This window comes from Arachis hypogaea, chromosome 3, assembly GCF_003086295.3.
Source record: "Arachis hypogaea cultivar Tifrunner chromosome 3, arahy.Tifrunner.gnm2.J5K5, whole genome shotgun sequence".
Lineage (NCBI taxonomy): Eukaryota > Viridiplantae > Streptophyta > Magnoliopsida > Fabales > Fabaceae > Arachis > Arachis hypogaea.
The window spans coordinates 26,803,336-26,828,226 of record NC_092038.1 but is presented as its reverse complement, the minus strand read 5'-3'; the positions used below and the strand labels follow the sequence as shown (position 1 = coordinate 26,828,226).

At 37.2% G+C, this 24,891-nt stretch overlaps 1 protein-coding gene across 1 annotated transcript in view; it reads right to left on the bottom strand.

Moving 5' to 3' along the window:
- Positions 1–10,422: 10,422 nt before the first annotated feature.
- LOC112775302 (ubiquitin carboxyl-terminal hydrolase 3-like) overlaps positions 10,423–24,891 on the bottom strand; it is a 28,362-nt gene continuing 13,893 nt past the window's right edge. Inside the window, exons 7-8 of the mRNA XM_072231760.1 lie at positions 10,634–10,692; positions 10,423–10,506 (exon numbers count right to left, since the gene is read on the bottom strand). Coding sequence (XP_072087861.1) covers positions 10,423–10,506; positions 10,634–10,692 — 143 coding nt within the window. The remainder of the gene's footprint in view (positions 10,507–10,633; positions 10,693–24,891) is intronic.

Below are 24,891 nucleotides of genomic sequence, written 5' to 3'. Positions count from 1 at the left end.
CTTGTTCTTGTTTTAAGATATCACTTGTTCTTCAACTTGATGAATGTGATGATCCGTGACACTCATCATCATTCTCACCTATGAACGTGTGACTGACAACCACCTCCGTTCTACCTTCGATTGGGTGAATATCTCTTGGATTCCTGATTGCACGATGCATGGTTGATCGCCTGACAACCGAGTGCTCGCCTGACAACCGAGCCAACCATTCCGTGAGATCAGAGTCATCGTGGTATAGGCTAGAACTGATGGCGGCATTCAAGAGAATCCGGAAGGTCTAACCTTGTCTGTGGTATTCTGAGTAGGATTCAATGATTGAATGACTGTGACGTGCTTCAAACTCCTAGCAGGCGGGGCGTTAGTGACAGACGCAAAAAAATCACTGGATTCTATTCCGGCCTGACCGAGAACCGACAGATGATTAGCCATGCTGTGACAGAGCATAGGAACATTTTCACTGAGAGGATGGGAGGTAGCCACTGACAACGGTGAAACCCTTGCATAAGCTTGCCATGGAAAGGAGTAAGAAGGATTGGATGAAGACAGTAGGAAAGCAGAGAGACGAAAGGGAAGGCATCTTCATGCGCTTATCTGAAGTTCCTACCAATGAATTACATGAGTACCTCTATCTTTATCTTTGTGTTTTATGCGTCTATCACTATATCCATTTGAGTTTGCCTGACTAAGATTTACAAGATGACCATAGCTTGCTTCATACTAACAATCTCCGTGGGATCGACCCTTACTCGCGTAAGGTTTATTACTTGGACGACCCAGTGCACTTGCTGGTTAGTTGTGCGAAGTTGTGTTAATGCCATGGTATTGAACACCAAGTTTTTGGGGTTCATGACCGGGGATTATGAGAGTTGTGAAAAGTAATGTTCACAATTTCGCGCACCAGTAGGATATGATTAGGCATGGATTATGGGCTGGACTAGATGATTTTTAAGGTGATCCTTCTTTGGAAACCAAGTAGCTTTGCCTAGTCTCCTCCAAAAAGAAAACGAGTTTGCTGTTAAAGTGGGTGAGGTTTTTATTTGGAGAGGATGTTGTGTGCTCTTCGTAGGCACACGAGTAATACAGTAGTAAAAAATTTTTAGTTTTCCATTACACTCTAATTTAACAACAACAACAATAACAACAATAATAATCACTCCTTTAACTTTTTTCTTTCCCTTCCACTACAATAATTTTTATCTATGTCAATGTATATTCTAAGCAATGCTTAAAAAATATTGTCTAAAATAATAAAAATAACTCTTAATATTTGTTTCAAAGAAATAAGACTATTACAACCTTTTTCTAATCAACATGTTATGAGTGTTTCTTTTTAGTTAATTAGAAAACATATAAAAAATGTTATTTTAATAGATTAAATAAACAACATTCACTATATTCATATATTATATTTTATAAAAATTACTTTTAAATTTTTAATAAACATCAACTTATAAATGTTGTCTAAAATAAATTAGTATCTTTTTTCTTAAAATTATAATCTTCCCTCCAAATATTTTAACAAAAATTATTCTTTCCCTCCTTAGCTTAAAAAAAGAAAAACAAAAGCCAATTCAATTCATCATCTTCATCTTTCGGTGAAATAAAACCCCAACCTTAATTTTTGAAATCCCAAACACAAAATCATCATCTTCATCTTCCTCTCTTCGATAATGACAATAAAGACATTGATGCACGTTCTTCTTTGCTAAATCATCTTCATCTTCATCTTCCTCTCTTCAATGATGACAATGGAGACATTAACGCACGTTATTCTTTGCTCGTTTGTTCTTCAGTTTTGAGCTTCGATCCTCTCCGCTCGTGTTTCGAGCTTCGATCCTCTCTGCTCTATTTTGTTCATTACCGCCGGTTACTATTTTACAGGTACCTATGATTTTGCCTATTTCTTTTCCATTTTTGAGCTTTGAATCCCAATTTTGATAATGTTGTTATTACAGCATTTTTGGTAATAATGCTTCCGTTTTGAGCTTTTCTAGTTTATGCTCGCCATTCATCTCTGATCTTACATATCCTTTTTAAGTTTTTTTTGTTTTCTTTACTAGTTTGAAGTTGGTGAATATACATAAATAGAGACTTAACTTTTCCTTCTTGTCTCTAGTTTAATATCTATGTATCTTTTTATCTTGAGATTTAGATTTTGGGAGTCTATAAATAAATTGAAGGATATTATTAGTTTTTCAAGTTAAGGTTATTATACTTGTTTTTACCTTAACTATATTCACTGCATCATTTCCTGGTCATTACCAAGGGATTAATGCACATAATATACTTATATTCTTCTTAGATTTCTCTAGTTTCCCTTTTATACAAATAATCTACATAAGTGCCTTCTGATGCATTAGTATTAGGTTTTCCTAAATATTAAAGTGTTATGATCACAAAATTTTAATCTAATCAACCACCTGTTTAATATTTTGTAATATATATATTATTTGATTAGCTGAGTAGTTGTAGGCTCAAGCCTTGTTCTGTTTTTTTTTTGAACTAATTTGTGCCTTCCATTTAAATATGGCTTCTTGGTGGCAATCCATCCATTTAATTATTGAATCAACAGTCAAAGAAATTTTTAAAATTTTGTAGTATTATAAGCATGTATCCCTACTTATTTCATCAAAATTAGCTGTGATATCATGTCCCGTATGCTGATGCTATGATACTGTGAAAACTGATTTATAGATGATGCATGCTTTTTATCCTCGTCTACTTCTACAATAATGCCTTAGTTGATTGCATTTATGTTGATCACTTTATTGTTACCAATTATTGGTAAAATCTAAACTTATAATTTTGCTTTATGGCTTCTTGTATTGTCAAGATGTTGGGCTTCTCTTTGTGGGTATGACGATTGCTATTTGAGAAATTGGGATATTAAAGCACATAGTAGCATAGTAAAGTAGTATAATAACACTAACAAGCCGTGCAAGCTCTAGTGTGTTCTCATTTTATAGTGTGTTCTTAGTTTAGTGTGTCAAATAATAATAGACCTATTGATTATGCTAATTCAAAATTTCAGCTTTAGTGTAGGTTGAGATTTCGAGGCAGGAGAATTTTTAGGTAGAATAAAGGAAACTATTTTTTCTTTTATTTTAAATATTAAGCTTCCTAAGAATTTATGTTGATTATTCTTTCTTGTCTTTTGGCTGAAAAATCAAGTTGCTCCAAAAAAATTTATTTTGATTATTCTGTTTTGGTTGTCCTCTTAAAATAAACTACACTCATTAGCTATTGCTGCTTTCTTCCAATATAGTTAGTTACTATTTATTGTTAATATTGGTGTTTGTTTTCTTTTTTCTCTTGAAGGAGATTGATAAAAAATATTTGCGAATCTTTGGAGAACACTAAGTACAAATTGTGCGTATATAGCAAATTGTTGCGTCATGACCTCGTAAGATATTTCTATCTTATACTTATTTGATTTTATATATGTATATTCTTGCACTTTTTTTATGTATAATGTTCTTTTGATGTAATGTTTGTCTACTGTTGAATTATTAATAGAATTAATTCATCTATTAATATTCTTTTAAGATGTTAGCAGGCATATAAATTACATCATTTTTGCTACCTAAATTCTTAGTTTAATAGTAATATCCTATGAACAATTAAATTTTCCCAAGACTCATCCAAGAACTGGATGAGTTTACCAAGACATAGCCAAGAGTTTTGGAACGATGTTAATAGATTTTGGACTATGCTTACTTCGTTGAAAATCCTCAAGGAGAGAAAATTCTATGTCCTTGTGCAAAATGTTGCAACTCTCTTTGACCCTGTCAAAGACAGTATGTTTATAGCAATTTGATATGCTTTGGATTCGTCAAGAGCTATACATGATGGGTTAATCATGGAAAAGGTATAATTGGTATGGATGTCGATACTGGTGATACCGATGAGATTTATTCATGCGATGACATTAAAGGCATGCTAGACGAAAGGTTTAGGAATGTGGCAGATGTTGAGGGAGAAAAAGAAGCTATGAATGAAGATGCAAAGAAGTTCTATAATTTGGTTGACGAGGCTAGCAAGGAACTATATCTTGTTTGCAAGGGATTTTCTACGTTATCTTTTACTATCCGACTATACTTGTTGAAGTGTCTACACAGATGGAGCAATGCCTCGTTCATTTCTCTCTTGGAGTTATTGAAAGAGGTGATTCCTAACTTGAATCTCCATTCTTCTTTTAACAAAGCCAAGGCTAGTAAGAGATTTAGGTTTTGATTACAAAAATATTGATGCATGTCCAAATGACTGCATACTATATTGGAAAGAGCACGAGAATGAAACATGTTGCCATGAATGTGGAACTTCTCTTTGGATTGAATATGTGGTAGTTGAAGGTGACTGAAGAACTGAAGATTGATGGTTTAGAAGTTATAGTAAACTCTCGTTGTAAGTATAGTCACTAAACCAAGCAATCAACCTTTCTTACAAACGTTTGGTTGTCACAAGTAACAAACCCTTTTGAAATTGATAACCGAGTATTCAAACCTCGGGTCGTCTTCTCAAGGAATTGCAGGGAGGTATGTTCTTATTATTGGCTATGAAAAAGGTAAAATTGGGGGGTTTTGGAAATAAGAAAGAAGTATGACAAGTAATTCAAATGACAATTAAAATAAATAAATAACTATAAAATAAACTCTTGGCAAGATATGAAATTTCGGAAGTCCTATCCTAGTTACTCCTATAAGAATGGAAGTTAATCCCACTTAGTTAACCTTTGCGTAAGCAAGAGAAAGTCCAGTGAACCAATTGGTTAGATTTTTCAAGTCCTAGCCAACTCTTAAGGGAAGGCTAGAGTTAGTGGAATTCCAGTTAATTAGCCAACATAACAATCACTCATGAATAGTTGATAACTCAAGAGCTTCCAGTTAATCAATTAAAACCGATAATATAAAAAGCTAAATAAGAATCTTAGATCTGAAATACCTCAAAATCATGAATTAATAAAGATATTAAATGTAACATGGGCAGTTGTAGCCAAATAAAGAAGTTGAGTTGAACATAGAAATCCATAAACTAAATTGAGGAAACATATAAAAGGAACATTGAACCTGTAATTGAAGAAGATGAAAATATTCCTAAATCCTTTAAGAGGAATCCTAATCCTAAATCCTAATCCTACATCTAAAACTATGAAAAGTGAATTATGAAAAAGTATGTTGAGTCTCTACATGTTCCCTGACTTTAATCTGTTTTTCTGGGCCGAAAACTGGGTTGAAATGCGGCCCAGAATCTCTGACAGCGACTTTTGTAATTCTGCAGATCTAGCACGTCAGGCGTCCGCGTCGTCCACGCGTTCGCGTCACTTAGCATTTCTCGTACCACGCGTGCGCGTCGTCCACGCTTTCGCGTCGTTCGTGCAGCTTCCAATCCGCGCGGTCGCGTCAGGCACACGAACGCGTCACTCTGATTTCTTCCATTTCGCGCGGTCGCGTGAGCCATGCGACCGCGTGACTTCTCGCTGGTCATCTCCTCAATTCCTTGTGTTTCTTCCATTTTTGCACGCTTCCTCTTTATTCTCTAAGCCATTCCTGCCCTGTGAAGCCTGAAACACTTAACACACAGATCAAGGCATCGAATGGTAATAAGAGAGGATTAAGATTAGCTAAATTAAGACCAAAGAAGCATATTTTCAATCATAGAACTAAACTAGGAAGGAATTGTAAAATCATGCAAATCTTATGAATAAGTGGGTGAAAAGCTTGATAAAACCACTCAATTAAATACAATATAAACCATGAAATAGTGGTTTATCAGTGACATCTCTTCAAAGAAAGCTCACAACATTCTTGCAAAGACATTGCGAAACTTTTCTCGAATTCCCAGGCTTCAAAGGCTATTCATGTGATCAAAGACTGCTAAGAATATGAGTTGGTATCAGGAAAAAGTGTAAAAAGGATGGAAAGCTAAAGTATCCTGCCGATGGTCAATCATGGAAGGATTTTGATAACTGACATTCAGAATTTGCCAAGGAACCTCGTAACTTGAGACTTGTGTAATGGATTCAATTTGTTTCGAACCATGAGTATATCTCATAGCACATGGTCAGTTATTTTAATGACTTATAACTTGCCACCATGGATGTACATGAAACAAGAATACTTCATGCTTTCTTTGTTGATACTGGGACTAAAATCGCCAGAAAATGATATCGACATGTACTTGCAACCATTGATCACATAAATTTCTCTAAAAAACTCTAATTTCCCTCATCTTTATGCCATTTTAAACAACCATCTTCAATTTGAAAAAAAAATTCACTCAATTCCAAACTCCAAGAGCCAAGTTATGGCTCACCGAAGTTGGTTAAAAACAAGATTTTACCAAATTTATCAAATCATCAAAAGACCAAATACCAAACCAATTTAATCACAACCCAAATAATACCAAAATAACCCAAAAATCCATACCAAACATTCTTCAACCATTTCTCAATCATTCAACCATCTAAACCATTCAATTCTAACCCCATCAACTCATTCAAAGTTCTCAATTCAACATAATTCATATCAATACTCATTATCAACATAATCATCAACAAACACCATCAACCACTAACCATATCCATTCATTTCATATCATTATAACCATTATCATTCCACAACAATCATATCATCCCTCCATTCACAATTTCACATACCACACATACATTTAATCAACAATTCAATCATTCATACGAATTCAACCTATCTTAAGGCAACTAGCCTAAGTCTCACGCAACATTACATATTAAATAAAGAAAACCAAAACTAAACCTTGTCTGATTCTCACACAAGCACAAAATCACTAAATTAATCCTCAAACAAGTTCAACAATGCTTAGCCACCAAAATCAACTCCAAGCAATCCAAACCACCAATATCAACTCCAATCAACATGTATTTACTCTAATATAATACAATACACCGAAATTAACACTAACGTTCACAAATTTAATAAACCACAAGGGTTTTAAAGTGGCTTACTTCATCCAACGATATTTGGTGCAAAATCCAATAATATTTTAATGTTAGTTGACACCTAAACAACCAAAATCACAAAAGTCACTCAACCACCATAACCAAAAAACTCAAAATCTGTTAGAGCAGAGAACTAGGTAAGAAATTGAAAGTTTCTTACTACTTTGTTAGCTAGAAATGAAGAGCTTGTCGAAAACTTTGCGTGACCGTAAACAGCACGCAAATTGGAGCTCTGTAGCTCAAGATATAAGCCAAGGAAAAAGAAGACGAATAGTACTAAGTGGAGGTTTTCTTCTTCTCTTCTCAAACCCAATGCCTCTCTCTTTCACTTGTGTGCTAAAATAAGGGTGAATGTTCATTAATTGGAGCTTTTATATGTTGGGCTTAGGTCCAACTTAGACCCGATCCAATCGGTTTGCATTTTTGGCTCGTTTGGCCCAACTTTGAGCCAAAACCTTTAAAATAAGTGACCGATTTTCAATTCTAAATACTTTTCTAAGTTTTTCTGCAGTTTTGATTTCTCATTCGTAGTACCGGATAGACTTAAATCGGTATTGCCAGTTAAATTACCGGTACGCATTTTTACGCAAATTTTCCGAAAAAAAGTACACTTTTTCACTTGAAAAAATCCACCGAATCCAAATCTCACCTTCAAATTTTCAAATTAATATTTCTAAATTTTCGAACCTATTCCAAACAATTAAACTATTATTTTATTTTAATTAATCGGTTAATTAAACTTCTGGTTCTACAATCCTTAAATCACTGCTACACACTTGGCAACTAAAGAGAGTGCAAGGTCAGTATAATATACAACCACAACTAAGAATTTTCTTCTCTAACATTTTGCTACAATGTTATAATTTTTCAAAATTCAAAATTTAATTTTTAGATGCATTATCTCCATATAAAGTGGCACTTAACCAAATTTTGAATTCAAAAAAAATAGAGCATTTACAACACATATTCTTATTGAAGTTTCATTCTTTCTTTCATAAAGTTTACATAGAATATTTCTTTTTTATATTTTCTTTCTATCACTTTTTTGTAACTAAAAAAAGTTTAGTTTCATCATATGAGAAATCAAACTAAATGTTATGAGAGAAAAAAGGCAAAAGAGGTTGGTTTGAGAAAAGCCATAATATTCATTTTATTATAATTGGTGTTTTGATTTCTTGAATTAAGATTTGTTCTCTTTTCTAAATTGGGTTAGCACTTGGAGATTGACTATGCTTGTGGAGAAGCTTAATGGTTTGTTGAACCATGTTAGGTCATCCTTACTAAGTTAGGATAATACTCAATGTAAAGCTAGGCTAAGTGAGCTTTGTGATGAGAAGTTTAGTGAAAAGTTTAGGTGATTCGTAAATGGATTAGGTTGTAATCCTATGAAATTGGTGTTTGTTATTCTCCTGAAATTATAGTGAAATTCTATTATTGTTATTATGGAGACGGAATGTAAATCACATTGCACTAAATGGCTGAACCAAGATACATAGTATTGCAAGATTTGCTTCTTTTCTCTTCTCTGCGTACTGTTGCTATAAAACAAAATAGAAGTCTCACGAATTTTTTGTTTTTAAGTCACCACAAGAAATTCATTATAAGTTGTTTTAATGCATCACCTAAAATTTAGTCATAGATTCAACCCCTTTCTCTAGGCCAATCAAAACCTTTATACACCTATGGATGTTTTTTCGCATTCATACAATAGAAGTGCCCATTAATTTATACATCTAGACTAGAAAATAAAATATAAATAAGGATTGATTTTGGTCCCTAAGGTTTAGGCCAAAAATTTTATTCGTCCTCAACTTTTTTTTGCATTTAAATTTGTCCTTAAGGTTCAACTTAGTTTTAAAACCATCCTTCGGACAACTATACTCTCAATATCATTATCTCCATCAGAGAGAAGAAAAAACTCAGAGAGAAAGAAAGAAGTAGAAACTCATGCGTGCTGCTCTCAGACCCTGCCTTCAAGAAATGGATCTTCTTTTGTTCGGTTATGTTAATAGCAACCGTGTTTATAAAATATTCACCAGTGCTTTGCTGGTGTCTCTCACCCTTGGTGGTGATTGTGTTCCTTCCATCCCTGCCCTTCGTCGTCCAGACTCTTGTAGAACATGGATGATCTAACAGAAAAATCCTAATTCTCTATTATCCTTCCCTCATTTCCCTTCATCACAAACTCTAATTTCTGAACATGGATTGTTGTTTCACATTCTTGGTTCTTTGGTTTTGGTGAGAAATTGGAGGAAGAACAAAATATTTGTTGTTCTTGTTAATGTCTAATTTTTTTTGTTAATGTTTGTTTTGACAATGATGATAATAATTTTTTTGTTTCATGTTAATGATGGTTGTTTTGGTGATGAATTGCTATTTTGGTTTTGATTTATTTGAGGTTGTTATTAATGGTTGGATTTTCTTATTGGATTCATAAACAGGTAGTGATGGAGTAGTAGTGGGTGGGGTAGTGGTGGTGGTGAGAAGAGAGAATCAATAATGATGGCAGTGAGAAAAGAGAGGGGATATTTTTGTCATTTAAAAATTTAATCTATCAAAAAGGACGATTTTAAAACTACGTTGAACTTTCGGGACGATTTTGTATACAAAAAAAGGTTAAAGACGAAAAAATTTTTTGACCCAAAATTATATTTAACCCAATAAATAAAAAATAAAAATTCTTTAGACTCAAAACTTATTTGTTTGATCCAAATTCTACACTAAATATTTTAGAATTTTTTTCCATCACTTTCACACTCTAGTAATCACTATTACATAATTGACTTTTACTAACATTTAAAAAATATTACCAAATCATATTAAAATGTTACCTATGTATATTAGTAACATTTTAACAAATATTAAATATACCCTATGTTACTAAAGAGTTTTATTAATATTTTTCTAAAGATTTAATAACATTTAGTAAAAATGTTACAAAAACTATTCTATAGTAATATTTTGAGAAATGTTACAATAGATATTTCTTGGTAACACTTAAAAAAAAGGTTTCAATAGATAGTTTTTGTAACACTTAAAAAAATGTTACCATAGATATTTTTTGTAACACTTAAAAAATATTACAATAGATATTTTATGTAACATTTAGAAAAATGTTACCATAGATATTTTTTGTAACACTTAGAAAAATATTACCGTAGATATTTTTTATAACACTTAAAAAATATTACAAAAAGTCTTTCTAATAACATTTTAAAAAATATTACAATAGATATTCTATAGCAATACTCTAATAAATGTTACAAAAGATTTTCTTTACTAATAACAAAAAATATTACAATAGATCTTTAGTAACATTTAAATACACAAAATATTGAATTAATTTTTTTTTCAATTACATATTCTACACCCACTTTACAAATTAAACTAAAGATATTTAAACATTAAAATTGGTATAAGAAGGCAATTTTCCAATTTCTTCAATATACTTAGATGATTAATAACTTGCCTTGAAAGTCTATCAAAACTTGAGCAACTTCTATCTCTCTATTATTCTCGAGAAATACACCACGCTGAAACACATAAATGTCCAAAAATGGCAAATGAGCATTATATTTGGATAACCATTAGTGTCGATCTCTATTATTTGTGCAATTTGAGGAAGAAAGAAAGAAAGCATTGGCAGAAAGAAATAATAACCTGCATTGGGTCCATGCTTGCAGTAGTTTTGAAGAACTTGTCAAAGAAACACCCCTCAACTAGAATACAATAAAATCAACAGAAAATAAATGAGAAAGAACAGTAGATCAATGCACAAATAATCCTATAACTAGGCAACTACTGTGTGTAAAACCCGGTTAATAAACGGCTAATTAACCCATAAATGAGAATTTATTTTAGAAAGTCCAAAATGTGATTTTTATGGCTAAATGTGATAGAAGAGATTGAGACGAGAATTTTGATACCAATTTTATAGAATTCGGACCAAGATTTGACCAAACGGGCCAAACCGGGCCAACCGGACCCAAAGTGGGCCCTTGGCCCAATTAAACTAAACCAAAACCCTAGTTTTTTAGCACTTTCTCTCCTCATTTGATACACACACATGCTGAAATAGAGGCCATGGAGGGAAGAACACTCTCTCAAGTTCTCTCTCTCCCTTGATCTTTAAACCACCATAACTTTTGATCTAGAGCTCTGATTGCCGCACTGTTTACAGCCACGTGTTCACCGCGGAGAGCTCTACAAAACCCATACAAGTAATCTTGAGGTAAGCTACGTTTTACTCTTCGAATTTCCAGCTTTGATTTCGAGTTTCATGAGCAAAAATATTGAGATTTTGGGCTCTTTGATGTTATCGGACCCAACTCTCTTGAAGGAGAAGGTTAATCTTGTCTCTTTGGACCTTGGGTGTGGTAAGATTCTCAACCCTAGTGTAATTTGTTGTTCTATGATGTTTGGGTATTGAGTTGTTGTGTATGGGTATGATGATTGTGGCTTAGGTTGTGTATGTGTGAATATTGGAGCTTGATTGGTGATTTTAAAAAGCTTGAAAAAGGATTTGGTGGTGAAAAATCTGTTCTTGGAAGTGTTGAGGCCTTGAGAGCTTGAGAAAAAAGTGGTTTGGAAGTGCTCCGGTTGAGCTTGGGAAATTGGCTAAGGTATGGTCTCGGTTTCCCGTATCTAATATGTAATTTGGTAGGAAATACTTAGGCTAGAGGCCTAAGATAGGCATTGAATTGTTGATGTTGTTGAATGGTTAAAATATATGATGTGGTCATATATGTGATGATGATTATTGATGCCTTGATGGTATGATGTATGAGAAATATGCATGTTGTGATATATGCTTGATGATTGATTATGGTTGAATTGTGGGTGGAACCATGTTGATGGTGAGTATGATATCGATTGTGTACAATGATGATTTAATAGAATTGGTGTTGTTGAAAATTGGCATGAGAAAGAGTATATGATATGTCGATGTGTTTGAGTTTGAGCCACTTGGGTGAAGTGGGTTAAAATGATGGGATGGTGATTTTGTGAATTGTGGTAAAGTGTCAATGTGTGAGTTGAGGAGGCTTGATGTTGAATTTGATATACTTTGATTGATTTCAAATAAAAGGGATAAAATTGGCATGTTTTGATTGATTTTGAAAATAGTTGAAAATGGCACTTTGTGGTTTTGTATGAAAAACATGGTTTTGGGCATACTTTGGTGGGACATAACTTGGACTACGGATCTCCGTTTTGTGCCAAATCTGTTTAGAAATGAAACTGGATTCGGTATGTCCATGCCGTTCAAAGAACGGGTGAAAAACGATTTAAAATGAGAAAGTTATGTCCGTCGAAAGATTGGGGGTTGAATTTGTGAATTCTGCAGCTTTTAACTTAGAAAAATTTTAGCAGAATGACCCCCCCGCGCATAGGCACACTTGGTGCGTACGCGCCGTTCTTCTAGAAAGCGCCATCCACGCGTGCGCGTGGTGTGCGCGGGCACGCCGATGTGCTGCACCCAATGCCCAGCCATTTTCCAGAGAGTAGTGCCAGAACTGTGCCAGTTTTGTGCCTGGGGCACGAGAGCACCCACGCGTACGCGTGGCTGACGCATGCGCGTCGCTTGGCTATTTTTCAATCCACGCGTTAGCGTGCATGACGCATATGCGTCGATGAGTTTTGTGGCCATCCACGCGTGCGCGTGGAGTGCGCGTACGCATGGCCCTGTTTTCATCCCAAAGTTGATTTTTGAGTTTTAAAAGCCAAATTTCATACTTCTAAGCCTCTGATCTCCCCACTTATGTCTTAAATCATTATGATATGCCTAGCAATGAGAAAAGAGGCTAGGGAATGTGGTAACTTGCGAGTGAAGCAAGGGAAAAATGAATGATCAATGAGGATCAAAGATGATTATGTGAGATGCAGAGGATGGCGGTGGAAGTGTTTATTATGCCATGGGCCGAAAGGCCGTAATTGTTAATGAATTGGCTGGTTATGGATTTAACCGTGAGCCGGATGGCTAGATTATTGCCGTGTTACGGTGGAGCCATGCTTATGGCTAAGTATAAATGCATATTTGCTGCTGAAGGATCTTTAGTCAGTTGCCACTTATGGTTTAGCTTGTTTATAAGCTTTGATGTTTATCTGGAGGAAGTTCTAGGATTGCCTTCGGCTTTCCTCTATTATTATGTATTATATATGTGGAAGCTGTTACCATGCTGGGAACCTCTGGTTCTCACCCATGCGGATTTTGTGGTTTTCAGATGCAGGACGTGAGGCTTCTCGCTGAGGCATATTGGAGACTTCTGGATTAGCGAAGATCCTTTATTCTCGGGACTCTGTTTTGGTTTATATGTTTTGCTTAGATACTTTCATCTCCATTAAATAATACAAACTGTGATGACTCCTCCTATAGGAGATTTTGGAGAATAGGTTCTCAGTTTTGTGCCCCTTTGGGTTTTCCTTGGGGTTTCCTATTTTATTTACTTATATATATATATATATATATATATATATATATATATATGTTGCTATGCTCGGACCGGTTATCTTCACAGCCGGATTTTGAGTCTTGATATTCCTGTTTTTGACACTCCCTTGTATATATATAATCTCGCGCTAGTTTATCCTTGTTCGTTACGTTATCGATCGGAGTGTTGCGCGTTTTGAGTTACGATTTTTGTTTACCCCTTTTTCTTAAAAAGGCTCCTAGTTATAAACCCTTTTCATACTACTATACGTACTAATTTTTTTTATTTTAGAGGTCGTAATACCTTGCCATCTCTGAATTATGACTTAAGCATAAGACTCTGTATGGTAGGGTGTTACATTATGGTATAAGAGCAGCTCATTTCTGTAGAGCCTGAAGGACGGACTGACTATGCTTCTGTGCATTCTCTGTATGTCTGTTATGTGCTATTAGTATATCTGCTTGATATAATTGGCATAAACGTTCATGAGCATGCATTTGGGACTTTAAAGCACTAGACTTCCGATATTGAGACTGATCAACTTAATATCAATTGTTTGGTGTATATAGGAACCAGATGGCGCCTCGTGGATGCGGTAGAGGCCGTGGTAGAGGTCGTACTAATGTTCGTGCGCCGGAGATTAACCCTAATGATCCGGTGAACTTTATGACGGCGTTGGAGAATATGGCTGCTGCTATGCAAGCCACTGCTGAGGCTCTTGGTTAACAGATGAACAACCATGGTAATGATGGAGGTGGAGCTCAGGGCCCGATGACACTGGCAAACTTCTTGAAGGTTAATCCACCCAAGTTCAAGGGAACTACTAGCCTGACTGAAGCCGATACATGGTTTCAGGCTATAGAGCGAGCACTGCAAGCACAAGTGGTACCTGATGGATGATGATTGGATTTTTGACGGTTTAGAATTTCACTAATGAGATCTCGTTGTAAAGTATAGTTTCTAAACCAAACAATAATCCTTTCATACAAAAGATTGTTTGTCACTAGTACAAACCCCTAAAATTTATAAACCGAAGTATTCAAACCTCGGGTCGTTCTCCCTAGGATTTACAATAAAGTGTCTTGTTATTGGTTGTAAGTTATAATTGGGGTTTTTAAGATTTTAGACAAGAAATATAAATGGCAAAGAAAATAAACTAACAACTAATAAAACTCTTGGCAAGATATGAGAACTAGAAGTCCTATCCTAGTTATCCTTCTCAATTGTGATGAGAATTGTCCATTGCTCCCACTTAGTTAACCTCTAACCATGGAGGAAAGTCAAGTGGATGAATCAATTTGATTCCTCAAGTCCTAATCAACTCCTAAAGGAAAGACTAGCTTTAGAGGCATTCAAATCAATTAGCAACTCCTAATTATCAATCAACAAAGGAATTAGATAACTCAAGAGTCACTAATTATTCTACCTAGGCCAAGAGGAACAAAACCTACACTAAAATCCAACCAAGCATTCCATCAAACACTTGGAAGGCACATAAGAAAAGCATAGTAAATTGAGAACAAGGATAGAATCTAACAACAATTATTGCTAAGAATTAACAACAACAATCAAGGAAATCATAATGATCATGAATTACCTCAAATTGCATTATTGAAAGAAAACAAAGGAACAACAATCTAGCCAAAATAAAATGAAGAATTACAATTATTAAAGCACATAACTAGAAAGAGGAGGAGGAGAAGATTAAGAATTGATAAAGGAAAAGTGAATCAAAGCATGAATTAAACCTAGATCTAAGAAGAGAGATTAACCTAAACCTAATCCTAATTCTAGAGAGAAGTGAGAGCTTCTCTCTCTAAAACTAACTCCAAACTAATCCTAATTATGCTATATGATTCCCTCATGCCTTCCCCTTAATCCTTCATCCTTTTATTCCTTTCTCCTAGCAATTGGCGCCAAAAATGGGTTCAGAAACCCTCTCAAATTACCAGGCACGTGTTGCATTAATGAAGTCATGTGCGGTCATCGTCGCGTGCGTGCACGGTACACGTGCGCGTCCCTAGTCGATTCTGTAATGTGCGCGCGGGCGCCTTGTGCGCGTGCGCGTGCTTGGCTGACTTTGCTTCTTTGACTTTTTATGCTTCTCTCCACTTGTATGCTTCCTTCCTTGCTTCCTTTGATCCATGCCTAGCCTATTTCAATCCTGGAACTACTAGCAAACACATCAAGGCATCTTATGGAATCAAGGAGAAATTAGAATTCATCAAAATAAGGCTTAAAAAGCATGTTTTTACACTTAAGCATAAATATGGGAGAGACAACAAAATCATGCTAATTCATAGGCTAAATGTGACAAAAGGTTATCAAAACACTCTAAATTTAATACAAGATAAACCCTAAAAATGGGGTTTATCAACCTCCCCACACTTAGACCTTAGCATGTCCTCATGCTAAAATAAGAAGGAACTAAGGGGTGTGACATTTATTGAATGCAACTAAACTATATGAGTCCTATCTAAATGTAATTACCTAAATTGAATGCAAATGCTTAGCTCAAACATATCAATTTCCAAGAGAACATGTGTAAGCACAATAGTTAGGACAATAGGAGTTAAGTCCAAACCACAATTGTATTGAATTATCAAAAGGAGTTCAAATTTGCAAGAATATAGATAATATGGGTGAATACATGTAATTGAACTTTTGAACCCTCACCGGATGTGTATCCGCTCTATTCACTCAAGTGTTTAAGGGTTAATTCACTCAATTCTCTTCTATTCAAGCTTTCCAAAATTTGATTTTCTTCTAACAATCAACACCTATTCAATGCATGCATACATTCATCATGAGGTCTTTCATTTAGGTTGTAATGGGGTTAGGGTCAATGTAGGATCATTTATGGTTAAGTGGACTAGGATTTGAATCTTTGATTAGCATAGACTTTCCCACCTAACCTACATAATGACCTATACAAATTCAAACTACTCTAACTACCCATTCTTCACTTTTTCTTACATACTCATGCATTCTTATTTGATTTATAACACCTATGCATTGATTCCTTTTTATTGACTTCACTTTGGGGCATGTTGTCCCCTTTTTATTATTTTTCTTCCTTTTTCTTTCTTTCTTTTCTTTTCTTTTGTTTTTCTCTTTTATTTCTTTTTTTCTTTTCATTTCTCTCTTTTTTTTCTTTCAAACTATACACAAGAGCATCAATGCATAAGGTCTATACATTTAATCCATACATGAATATGTTCCCATTTCCTAATTATGAAAGTGCACTACCCTTTTTATCCCATCCAATGTTCCCAAGCCTCACCAACTTCGAATAATAAGCACTCTCTCTAGCCTAGGCTAATCAAAGATCCAAACAAGGACTTTCATTGGTTTTCCGCCTTGGGCTTGTAATGTGCTAGAATGAGAATAAGTTGGTTAAGCATAGGCTCAAAATTGGCTAACAATGGGGAGTAAAAGGTAGGCTATTTGGGTAAGTAGGCTAATGAAATAATGGCCTCAATCATACAAATGCATGAATACAAGAAATAAATGGACATATAGAATCAAGCAAATCAAGGATCATAATCATAGAAAGAGAACAATTTCACACAAGAATGGAAAATAAGTGGTTTATAAAATGTAACCACTTCATTAGGCTCAAGTCTCACAAGCTTGTGTTCTTAATTCAATACATGCTTCACAAAGTATGAATTCAAGCAAGTTCACCAAAAATTTTCATTCAATCAATTGGGTTAATGCCTTATATTTAAATTTCTTGAAAAATCTCAATATTTGATTAAGCATTGTTGTGATTGAAAAATTCAAGAGTTTCCTTAGTTTACCCTTTCCTTTTCCGCTTAAAATCAATTTCTTATGCAAAAAGGGTGACTAAGTGTTTGCAATTCAAAGTATGATTTCTAATCACAACCACAAACTAAAAAGAAAGATATGCAAAAATGTATAAAGAAAAATCCAACTAAAAGTATGGAATCTATCATCTAAAACATCTAAAAATATCCAAAAGCATCAAAATATCTAAAATCCAAAATAAGCAGTAAAGGTATCCAAAGTAAACTCAAAATGCATCAAAATGTATACAAAAGATATGCAAAATAAGATAACTAGGAAAGTGGCCAAAATGTTCACCGGTCCTCTAATGGTGGTGCTACCGGTGACCTCCCCACACTTAAGATCAAGCATCGTCCTCGATGCTAAACCGGAGGATCAGTGGAAAGTACAACGGGAGGCTTTGGCTCTAACTGTGGCTGCGGGACTGGCTCTGTATGAGTCTGTGTGGTCTCTGTGGTGGCTGGGGCAGCTGGAGGTGCATCCTGCTGAGTCGGCGCCTCCGCATCCTCCTCCTGATGATCCTGCTCATCGGAGGCTGGAGAGTCGGGAAGCGGAGGTAACTCAGCACCCAGAGAAATGAGCGCCTGGTCCATCCGATCCAGTCGGTGTCTGACATGGAGTCTCTCGCGCTCTAAGAACCGAAACAGACGCTGGATCAGTAGATAAGTGGGCTCGGGTGCCGCCGGAGGAACTGTCGAGGAAGATGGGGCTGCTGTAGGGGCTGATGGTGAAGGTGTCCCCACTACTGCTCTAGCCCTGGAATGGCATCTAGCTGGGGGCCTCTCGTGCACCCAACCACCCCAAGGAATAGTAACCTCCCTGTCATCTGTATCAGGGGGTAGTGGTAGCACATCATCGTCTAGCCATGGGACCTCAGCTAGGGACGCCATACTCGTGACCAAAGTAGGAAATAGAAGTAGGCATGCGCCCCCCACATGCACTGTCGGATAAGTCGAGGGAAATAGACTTCCTTCCCCTCCATGACACACCCAATCAGCAGAAGCATCTCCATAGGGATCTCAGAGAAGTGAGTAGTAGGCAAGACATAGTGGGCAAAGATCATCTGCCAAGTCTTGGCCTCTCTGGTCAACTGAGCAAATAGCATTTCCTTAGGCTTGGTGTTGGTCGCATCCATGACCCAAGTGGTATCAGGTAAACCAATCACGCGCCTCAGCGCCTCATAGTCAAAGGTCATGGTATGGATAGCCATCTCTGCCTGCTGATGGGCACACATGTCATCAGGAATGTGCCGACACTGTAATGCCTCCTCTATAGCAGTCTCAGTAATCATAACCTCTCTATCCCTCAACTGAACCGAATCCAAAGTGGGACGGAAGAAGTTGCAATAAAATTTCTTCACCCAAGAGATGTTAATATCCCCCAAATCTCTGTCAACAAAATCTATACCCAACTCAAGGATCCGACTAGTAATGGACCGTCGGACATCATTGGGGAGAACAAGCTTCTTCTCGGTATTCAGTTTTGTTGTCCGATACTTGGAAAGTCGAAGCTCACAGTAGAGATTGGGGAACTTAGTCGGATCGGTAGAAGGTAGCAACTGATTTTCTTTTTCTTCGTCATTTAACGGATTCTTAGCATAATTCTTGTAGATGGAGGGAATAGAGGGTGTAGAGTGTTTTCTTTTCTTGGAGGCAGTGGCTATAGCCTTTCCTTTATCCGACATCCTGAAAAATATGATAGAATATAAGCAATGAAACACTTAGCATGTAACAAAGAAGGCATGTTCAGGATATCAATTGGCTAATAACAATCATGATGTGAACTGAATTTGAAAAGAGTTGGTAAACAAGGAAGCTTAAGTGAACAAGTAAACAAGAATGCAATGTTCACTAAAGTCAACAACTCTTACTCATTAAGCAAAAAATCATCATACTTTAGAAAGAATAGTTAAAGAGGGTTAAAGGTGAGTAGAAGTTAAATGGTTAAAGAAATTAGTGAGTTAGAAAAGTGGATTAGTGGTATGACGATATTGAGGCTCAATTAAAAGAGAAGTTCTGGTTCATGGTCACCATGATTGGTGCAGATCCGGGAAGTTGAAAGGGAACGGAAATTAGCCCAAATTACAATAGAGATTAAGATGAAGACAGATTTCTGGAAAATTGGGCAGCATTCCGGCTAAAAATTGGACGTTCCCGGATAGCAAAATAGCTCACATAGCAAGAAAGCAACATCAATCAAGTATAACAACAGTGGGAAAGCATGCAGGCAACACAATTTGCACAAAATAGCAACCCAAAATCAACATACAGTACCCAAGAAAACAAACAGCAAATATGCACATACGGAGCACTTATCAGGCCTAGAATCTTCTATCCAGTCCTAGCTACCTAACAGCAAATATTTCTATCTAACCTAACATACAAAGTTCCAATTCTAACTAACTACAAACAACTAACAGTAAGTAACAGAAATGAAAAATTAAAAACAAGCAGAGTTGGAGCAAGAACCTGGGAGCAGAGAAGAAAGGAATGGGAAAAGGAAATTGGGATAGGGGAAAGGGCAGCAGAGGCAGAAGCTCGCACCGCCGTGGACGGTGGCGGTGAAAATAGCGGCGGCGGTGGTTGAGGTGAGGGTGAGAGACTGAAGCGGGGTGGGCAAGTGAGAGAGAGATAAGTCGAAGAAGGGTTGGCCGTGTGGTGATGGCCGGCGGACAGAGGCTGAACGGAGGTAGAGAAAGGAAGAAGATGATGGGGGAAAAAGAAGAGAAAGTGCGCGACTGCGCAGTGTCCTTCGCGTATTAGGGTTATCCCTTTTTTTGAATCGACGCGAGCGCGCACCCTGCGCGTCCGCGTACATTGAGGAAAATGGTGATCCACGCGTGAGCGTGCAGTGCGCTCTAGCGTGGGTTGGCAGATTATGCAACGGCGCGTGCGCGTACAGCGCGCGCACGCGTGCATGTGGTTGGGCCTGAGACTTAGGGTGGGCTTGACGCACGCCCAACTCTCGGGTCAGAAGCCTAGAGTGGCGGCAGCATGGAAGGGATGCGCGCGCGGCAAGTGCGCGTCCACGTACGTTGGTAATCTGTGATAAGGCGCGCTAGCGCGATGCGTGCGCTCGCGTCTGTTCCATCCTGGGCATATGGGCGCGCACGCGGCAGGTGCGCGTCCGCGTAAATCGAGTTGGGCTGGGGGCTTAAAGTTGGCCTAGATCCGGCTCAACTCTCTGGGGCTTGGCTCAAAAAATTGCAGCAGCAGATCGACGCGGGCGCGGCTTGTGCGCGTCCGCGTACATGTTTTTGTTCTCATGATTGGCGCGCACACACGTAATGCGCGTCAGCGTGGGTCAGGTTGGGCTCATGGCATAGTGTTTGCCCAAGAGAAGCCCAACTCTCTAGAATGTGGGTGGTGATGCATCCGCTCAGGGACGCGTGCGCGCGCGTCCACCCCCCTTTTTTTATCAGGAAAAGTATGCTCAGATGCTCCCCATACTGCTCACAACTCTTTATTCAATCAACCATCATACAATTCACAAAAATGCAATTTGATATTATTCATCTACTACTAAACACAACATACATGTGACTAAGCTAACAATTAAGTTGTACAAACAAATTTATATGAAACATCTACCTACAATGGTAACTCAAATCACTTATTAAGCAAATTTAAAAGAGAGTGGAAAGAGTTTACCATGGTGGGGTGTCTCCCACCTAGCACTTTTATTTATTGTCCTTAAGTTGGACATTTTGAGGGGCTTATTGTCATGGTGGCTTATGTTTGTACTCATCCTTGAATCTCCAAGGATCTTTGCTTCTCAATTGGTTGACAGAATTTCCAACCATCTTCATCAAGCTTGGGCAAAGTTCTACCCAAGATATGAGTCCCCATAGTTGGTCTTCACATAGCGAACCGGGATCCCATATCTTATCTTTTCACCCATCCTTTAGTTGAGTTTCATGATTTTTCCGTACGGGTGGTTGACATAAGGGTGATTGACACATAGAATTCTCTTTATTCCACCAATGCTTCCTTCTAGACCCATATACGATGATTTCCGGTCCATCCTCATTCCTATACCTTAGAGTCTTGGCCTTTATGATTTTTATACCGAATTTCCAACCACTACACAACTCTCTCCTATTCCTAACTCCACAAAGAGCTCTAAGTTGACCATCATATTCAATTAAACCATATTCAAGTGAGAAAGTGAAGCTTAGGGATGAGAGTTTACCCACTTGAATGTTGTGTTGGATGGTGACTTGGGAAGGGAGACCTCCCCACACTTAGACAATGCAAGGTCTACTTCTTTAGGCTCTACTTTGGTTGTTTCCACCTCTTCACAAGCTTCTTCAATTTCAACCTTTTCCCCTTTTTCACTTGGCTTGGTGTTGTCTTCAAGAACTTTGATTTCTTGCCTAATGGGAGGTGATTCAATTTTTGATAGGAATTCATTGATGAATGAATCCATCTCTTGATCAACCTCTTCATATTCTTCAATTTCAATGTACACCATGCCAATGTTCTCTCCTTGGCAGATCTCTTTCTCATTGCTCACCAAGGGTATGGGAGGTTGTGCACACTCTTCTATAGTTTTAACTTCATGTCCAATGGGAGGGAATTCGATTGTAGATAGAAATTCATCCATAATTGAATCCATTTCTTGATAAGCTTCTTCCAAATCTCCAGCGATGACATGCCTTGGAGGTTGCGCACCCTCCTCAACATCAATATCAAGCTTTTTGGAAGAGTGCTCCATGATGCTACATTCCCATGGACTTTCAATATCTCCTAAATCTTCAACCACTTCTTCCTTTTCTTCAATGATCATAGGCTCTCCCAACTGTTCTAGCACAAAATTCGACTCCTCCTTCTTCACCGGATTTTCCAATTTCTCCTTCATGCTTTGCTCTCCTTTTGACTTTTCACATGTGTTCATGGAAGTACCTTGAGTATTCAAACATTGGTGGGCTAAAGTGTGCACCACCTTGGTCAAATTGGTCACAAACTCAAGTGTATCCCGCTTCATGGCTTCTTGTCCTTGAAGTAACAAAGTGAGAGGATCGTCTATCGGGGTTTAGGGTGAGTAAGAAGGTTCATTATTTTGGAGAGAGGGTTCATAATGGGAAGGTGGTTCTTCTTGGTAAGGTTGTGGAGATTGTATGTATTGAGGTGGTTCTTGGGAGTAATCTTGATATGGTTGTGGTGATTCTAGAGGTTCTTGCTCATAATGGCCATAAAAATATGGTATGGATGATTGGTCATATGATGGATATGGATCATAGGAAGGTGCTTGGTATGGAAAGGCTTGTGAGAATGGTTGAGGTTCACGTTGAGGATGAGATTCATAGGCATATGATGGTGGTTGTTGAGTGTCACAAAAAGAGTCATCATAGCCATTAAATTGGCATGCATTAGGATAGAAATTATATCTATAAGTATCCGGAGGTTGTTGCCAATAGGAGTGATCAATTCCTTGAGGCTCCTCCCATCTTTGTTGGTTCCATCCATAATGAATGTCATCATTGAGGTGCACATTTCCTACAACCAAATTAGAACCAAACTCATAGCCATAGGGAGAATTCATAGTGAGAGAACAAAATAAAACTAACAAAAATTAAGAAACAAACAAAAGATAAACCTATTCACAATATTCACATATGTACAATAACCAATAACATAACACCATTGCAAATCCCCGGCAACGGCGCCATTTTGATGATTGGATTTTTGACGGTTTAGAATTTTACTAATGAGATCTCGTTGTAAAGTATAGTTTCTAAACCAAACAATAATCCTTTCATACAAAAGATTGTTTGTCACTAGTACAAACCCCTAAAATTTATAAACCGAAGTATTCAAATCTCGGGTCGTTCTCCCTAGGATTTACAATAAAGTGTCTTGTTATTGGTTGTAAGTTATAATTAGGGTTTTTAAGATTTTAGACAAGAAATATAAATGGAAAGAAAATAAACTAACAACTAATAAAACTCTTGGCAAGATATGAGAACTAGAAGTCCTATCCTAGTTATCCTTCTCAATTGTGATGAGAATTGTCCATTGCTCCCACTTAGTTAACCTCTAACCATGGAGGAAAGTCAAGTGGATGAATCAATTTGATTCCTCAAGTCCTAATCAACTCCTAAAAGAAAGACTAGCTTTAGAGGCATTCAAATCAATTAGCAACTCCTAATTATCAATCAACAAAGGAATTAGATAACTCAAGAGTCACTAATTACTCTACCGAGGCCAAGAGGAACAAAACCTACACTAAAATCCAACCAAGCATTCCATCAAACACTTGGAAGGCACATAAGAAAAGCATAGTAAATTGAGAACAAGGATAGAATCTAACAACAATTATTGCTAAGAATTAACAACAACAATCAAGGAAATCACAATGATCATGAATTACCTCAAATTGCATTATTGAAAGAAAACAAAGGAACAACAATCTAGCTAAAACAAAATGAAGAATTACAATTATTAAAGCACATAACTAGAAAGAGGAGTAGGAGAAGATTAAGAATTGATAAAGGAAAAGTGAATCAAAGCATGAATTAAACCTAGATCTAAGAAGAGAGATTAACCTAAACCTAATCCTAATTCTAGAGAGAAGTGAGAGCTTCTCTCTCTAAAACTAACTCCAAACTAATCCTAATTATGCTATATGATTCCCTCATGCCTTCCCCTTAATCCTTAATCCTTTTATTCCTTTCTCCTAGCAATTGGCACCAAAAATGGGTTCAGAAACCCTCTCAAATCGCCAGGCACGTGTTGCATTAATGAAGTCATGTGCGGTCATCGACGCGTGCGCGCACGGTACGCGTGCGCGTCCCTGGTCGATTCTGCAATGTGCGCGCGGGCGCCTTGTGCGCGTGCGCGTGCTTGGCTGACTTTGCTTCTTTGACTTTTTATTCTTCTCTCCACTTGTATGCTTCCTTCCTTGCTTCCTTTGATCCATGCCTAGCCTATTTCAATCCTGGAACTACTAGCAAACACATCAAGGCATCTTATGGAATCAAGGAGAAATTAGAATTCATCAAAATAAGGCTTAAAAAGCATGTTTTTACACTTAAGCATAAATATGGGAGAGATAACAAAACCATGCTAATTCATAGGCTAAATGTGACAAAAGGTTATCAAAACACTCTAAATTCAATACAAGATAAACCCTAAAAATGGGGTTTATCAACGGACAGCGTGTTGAGCTTGCTACCTATATGCTCACCAGTGAAGCATCACATTGGTGGCAAGGTATCCGACGTCTTCTGCAGCAGGGTGATGACTATATCACCTGGAATGCCTTCCAAGAGGAGTTCTATAAGAAGTACTTTCCGACTTCTGCCAGGACGGCTAAGGAACTTGAGTTACTACAGCTGAAGCAGGGTATCATGTCCGTATCTGAGTATACTGACAAGTTTGAAGAGCTGTTCAGGTTCTCTCGTATGTGTCAAGGGACTCTGGTAGAATATGAGGAATGGAAGTGTGTTAAGTATGAAGGAGGACTTCAGAGCGATATTTTCAGTTCAGTGTGACCAATAGAGATTAGGACTTTCTCCAAGTTGGTAAACAAGTATAGGGTTGCTGAAGAGTGTGTAAAGAGGGCAACCGCTGAGAAAGGAAGTCACAAAGGATCATTCCCACAAAACTGAGGGAAGAGCTTCGCACCTAGATGTCTGCCTTTCAAGCGAGGAGGTTTCTTCAGGAGACCCAACAACAA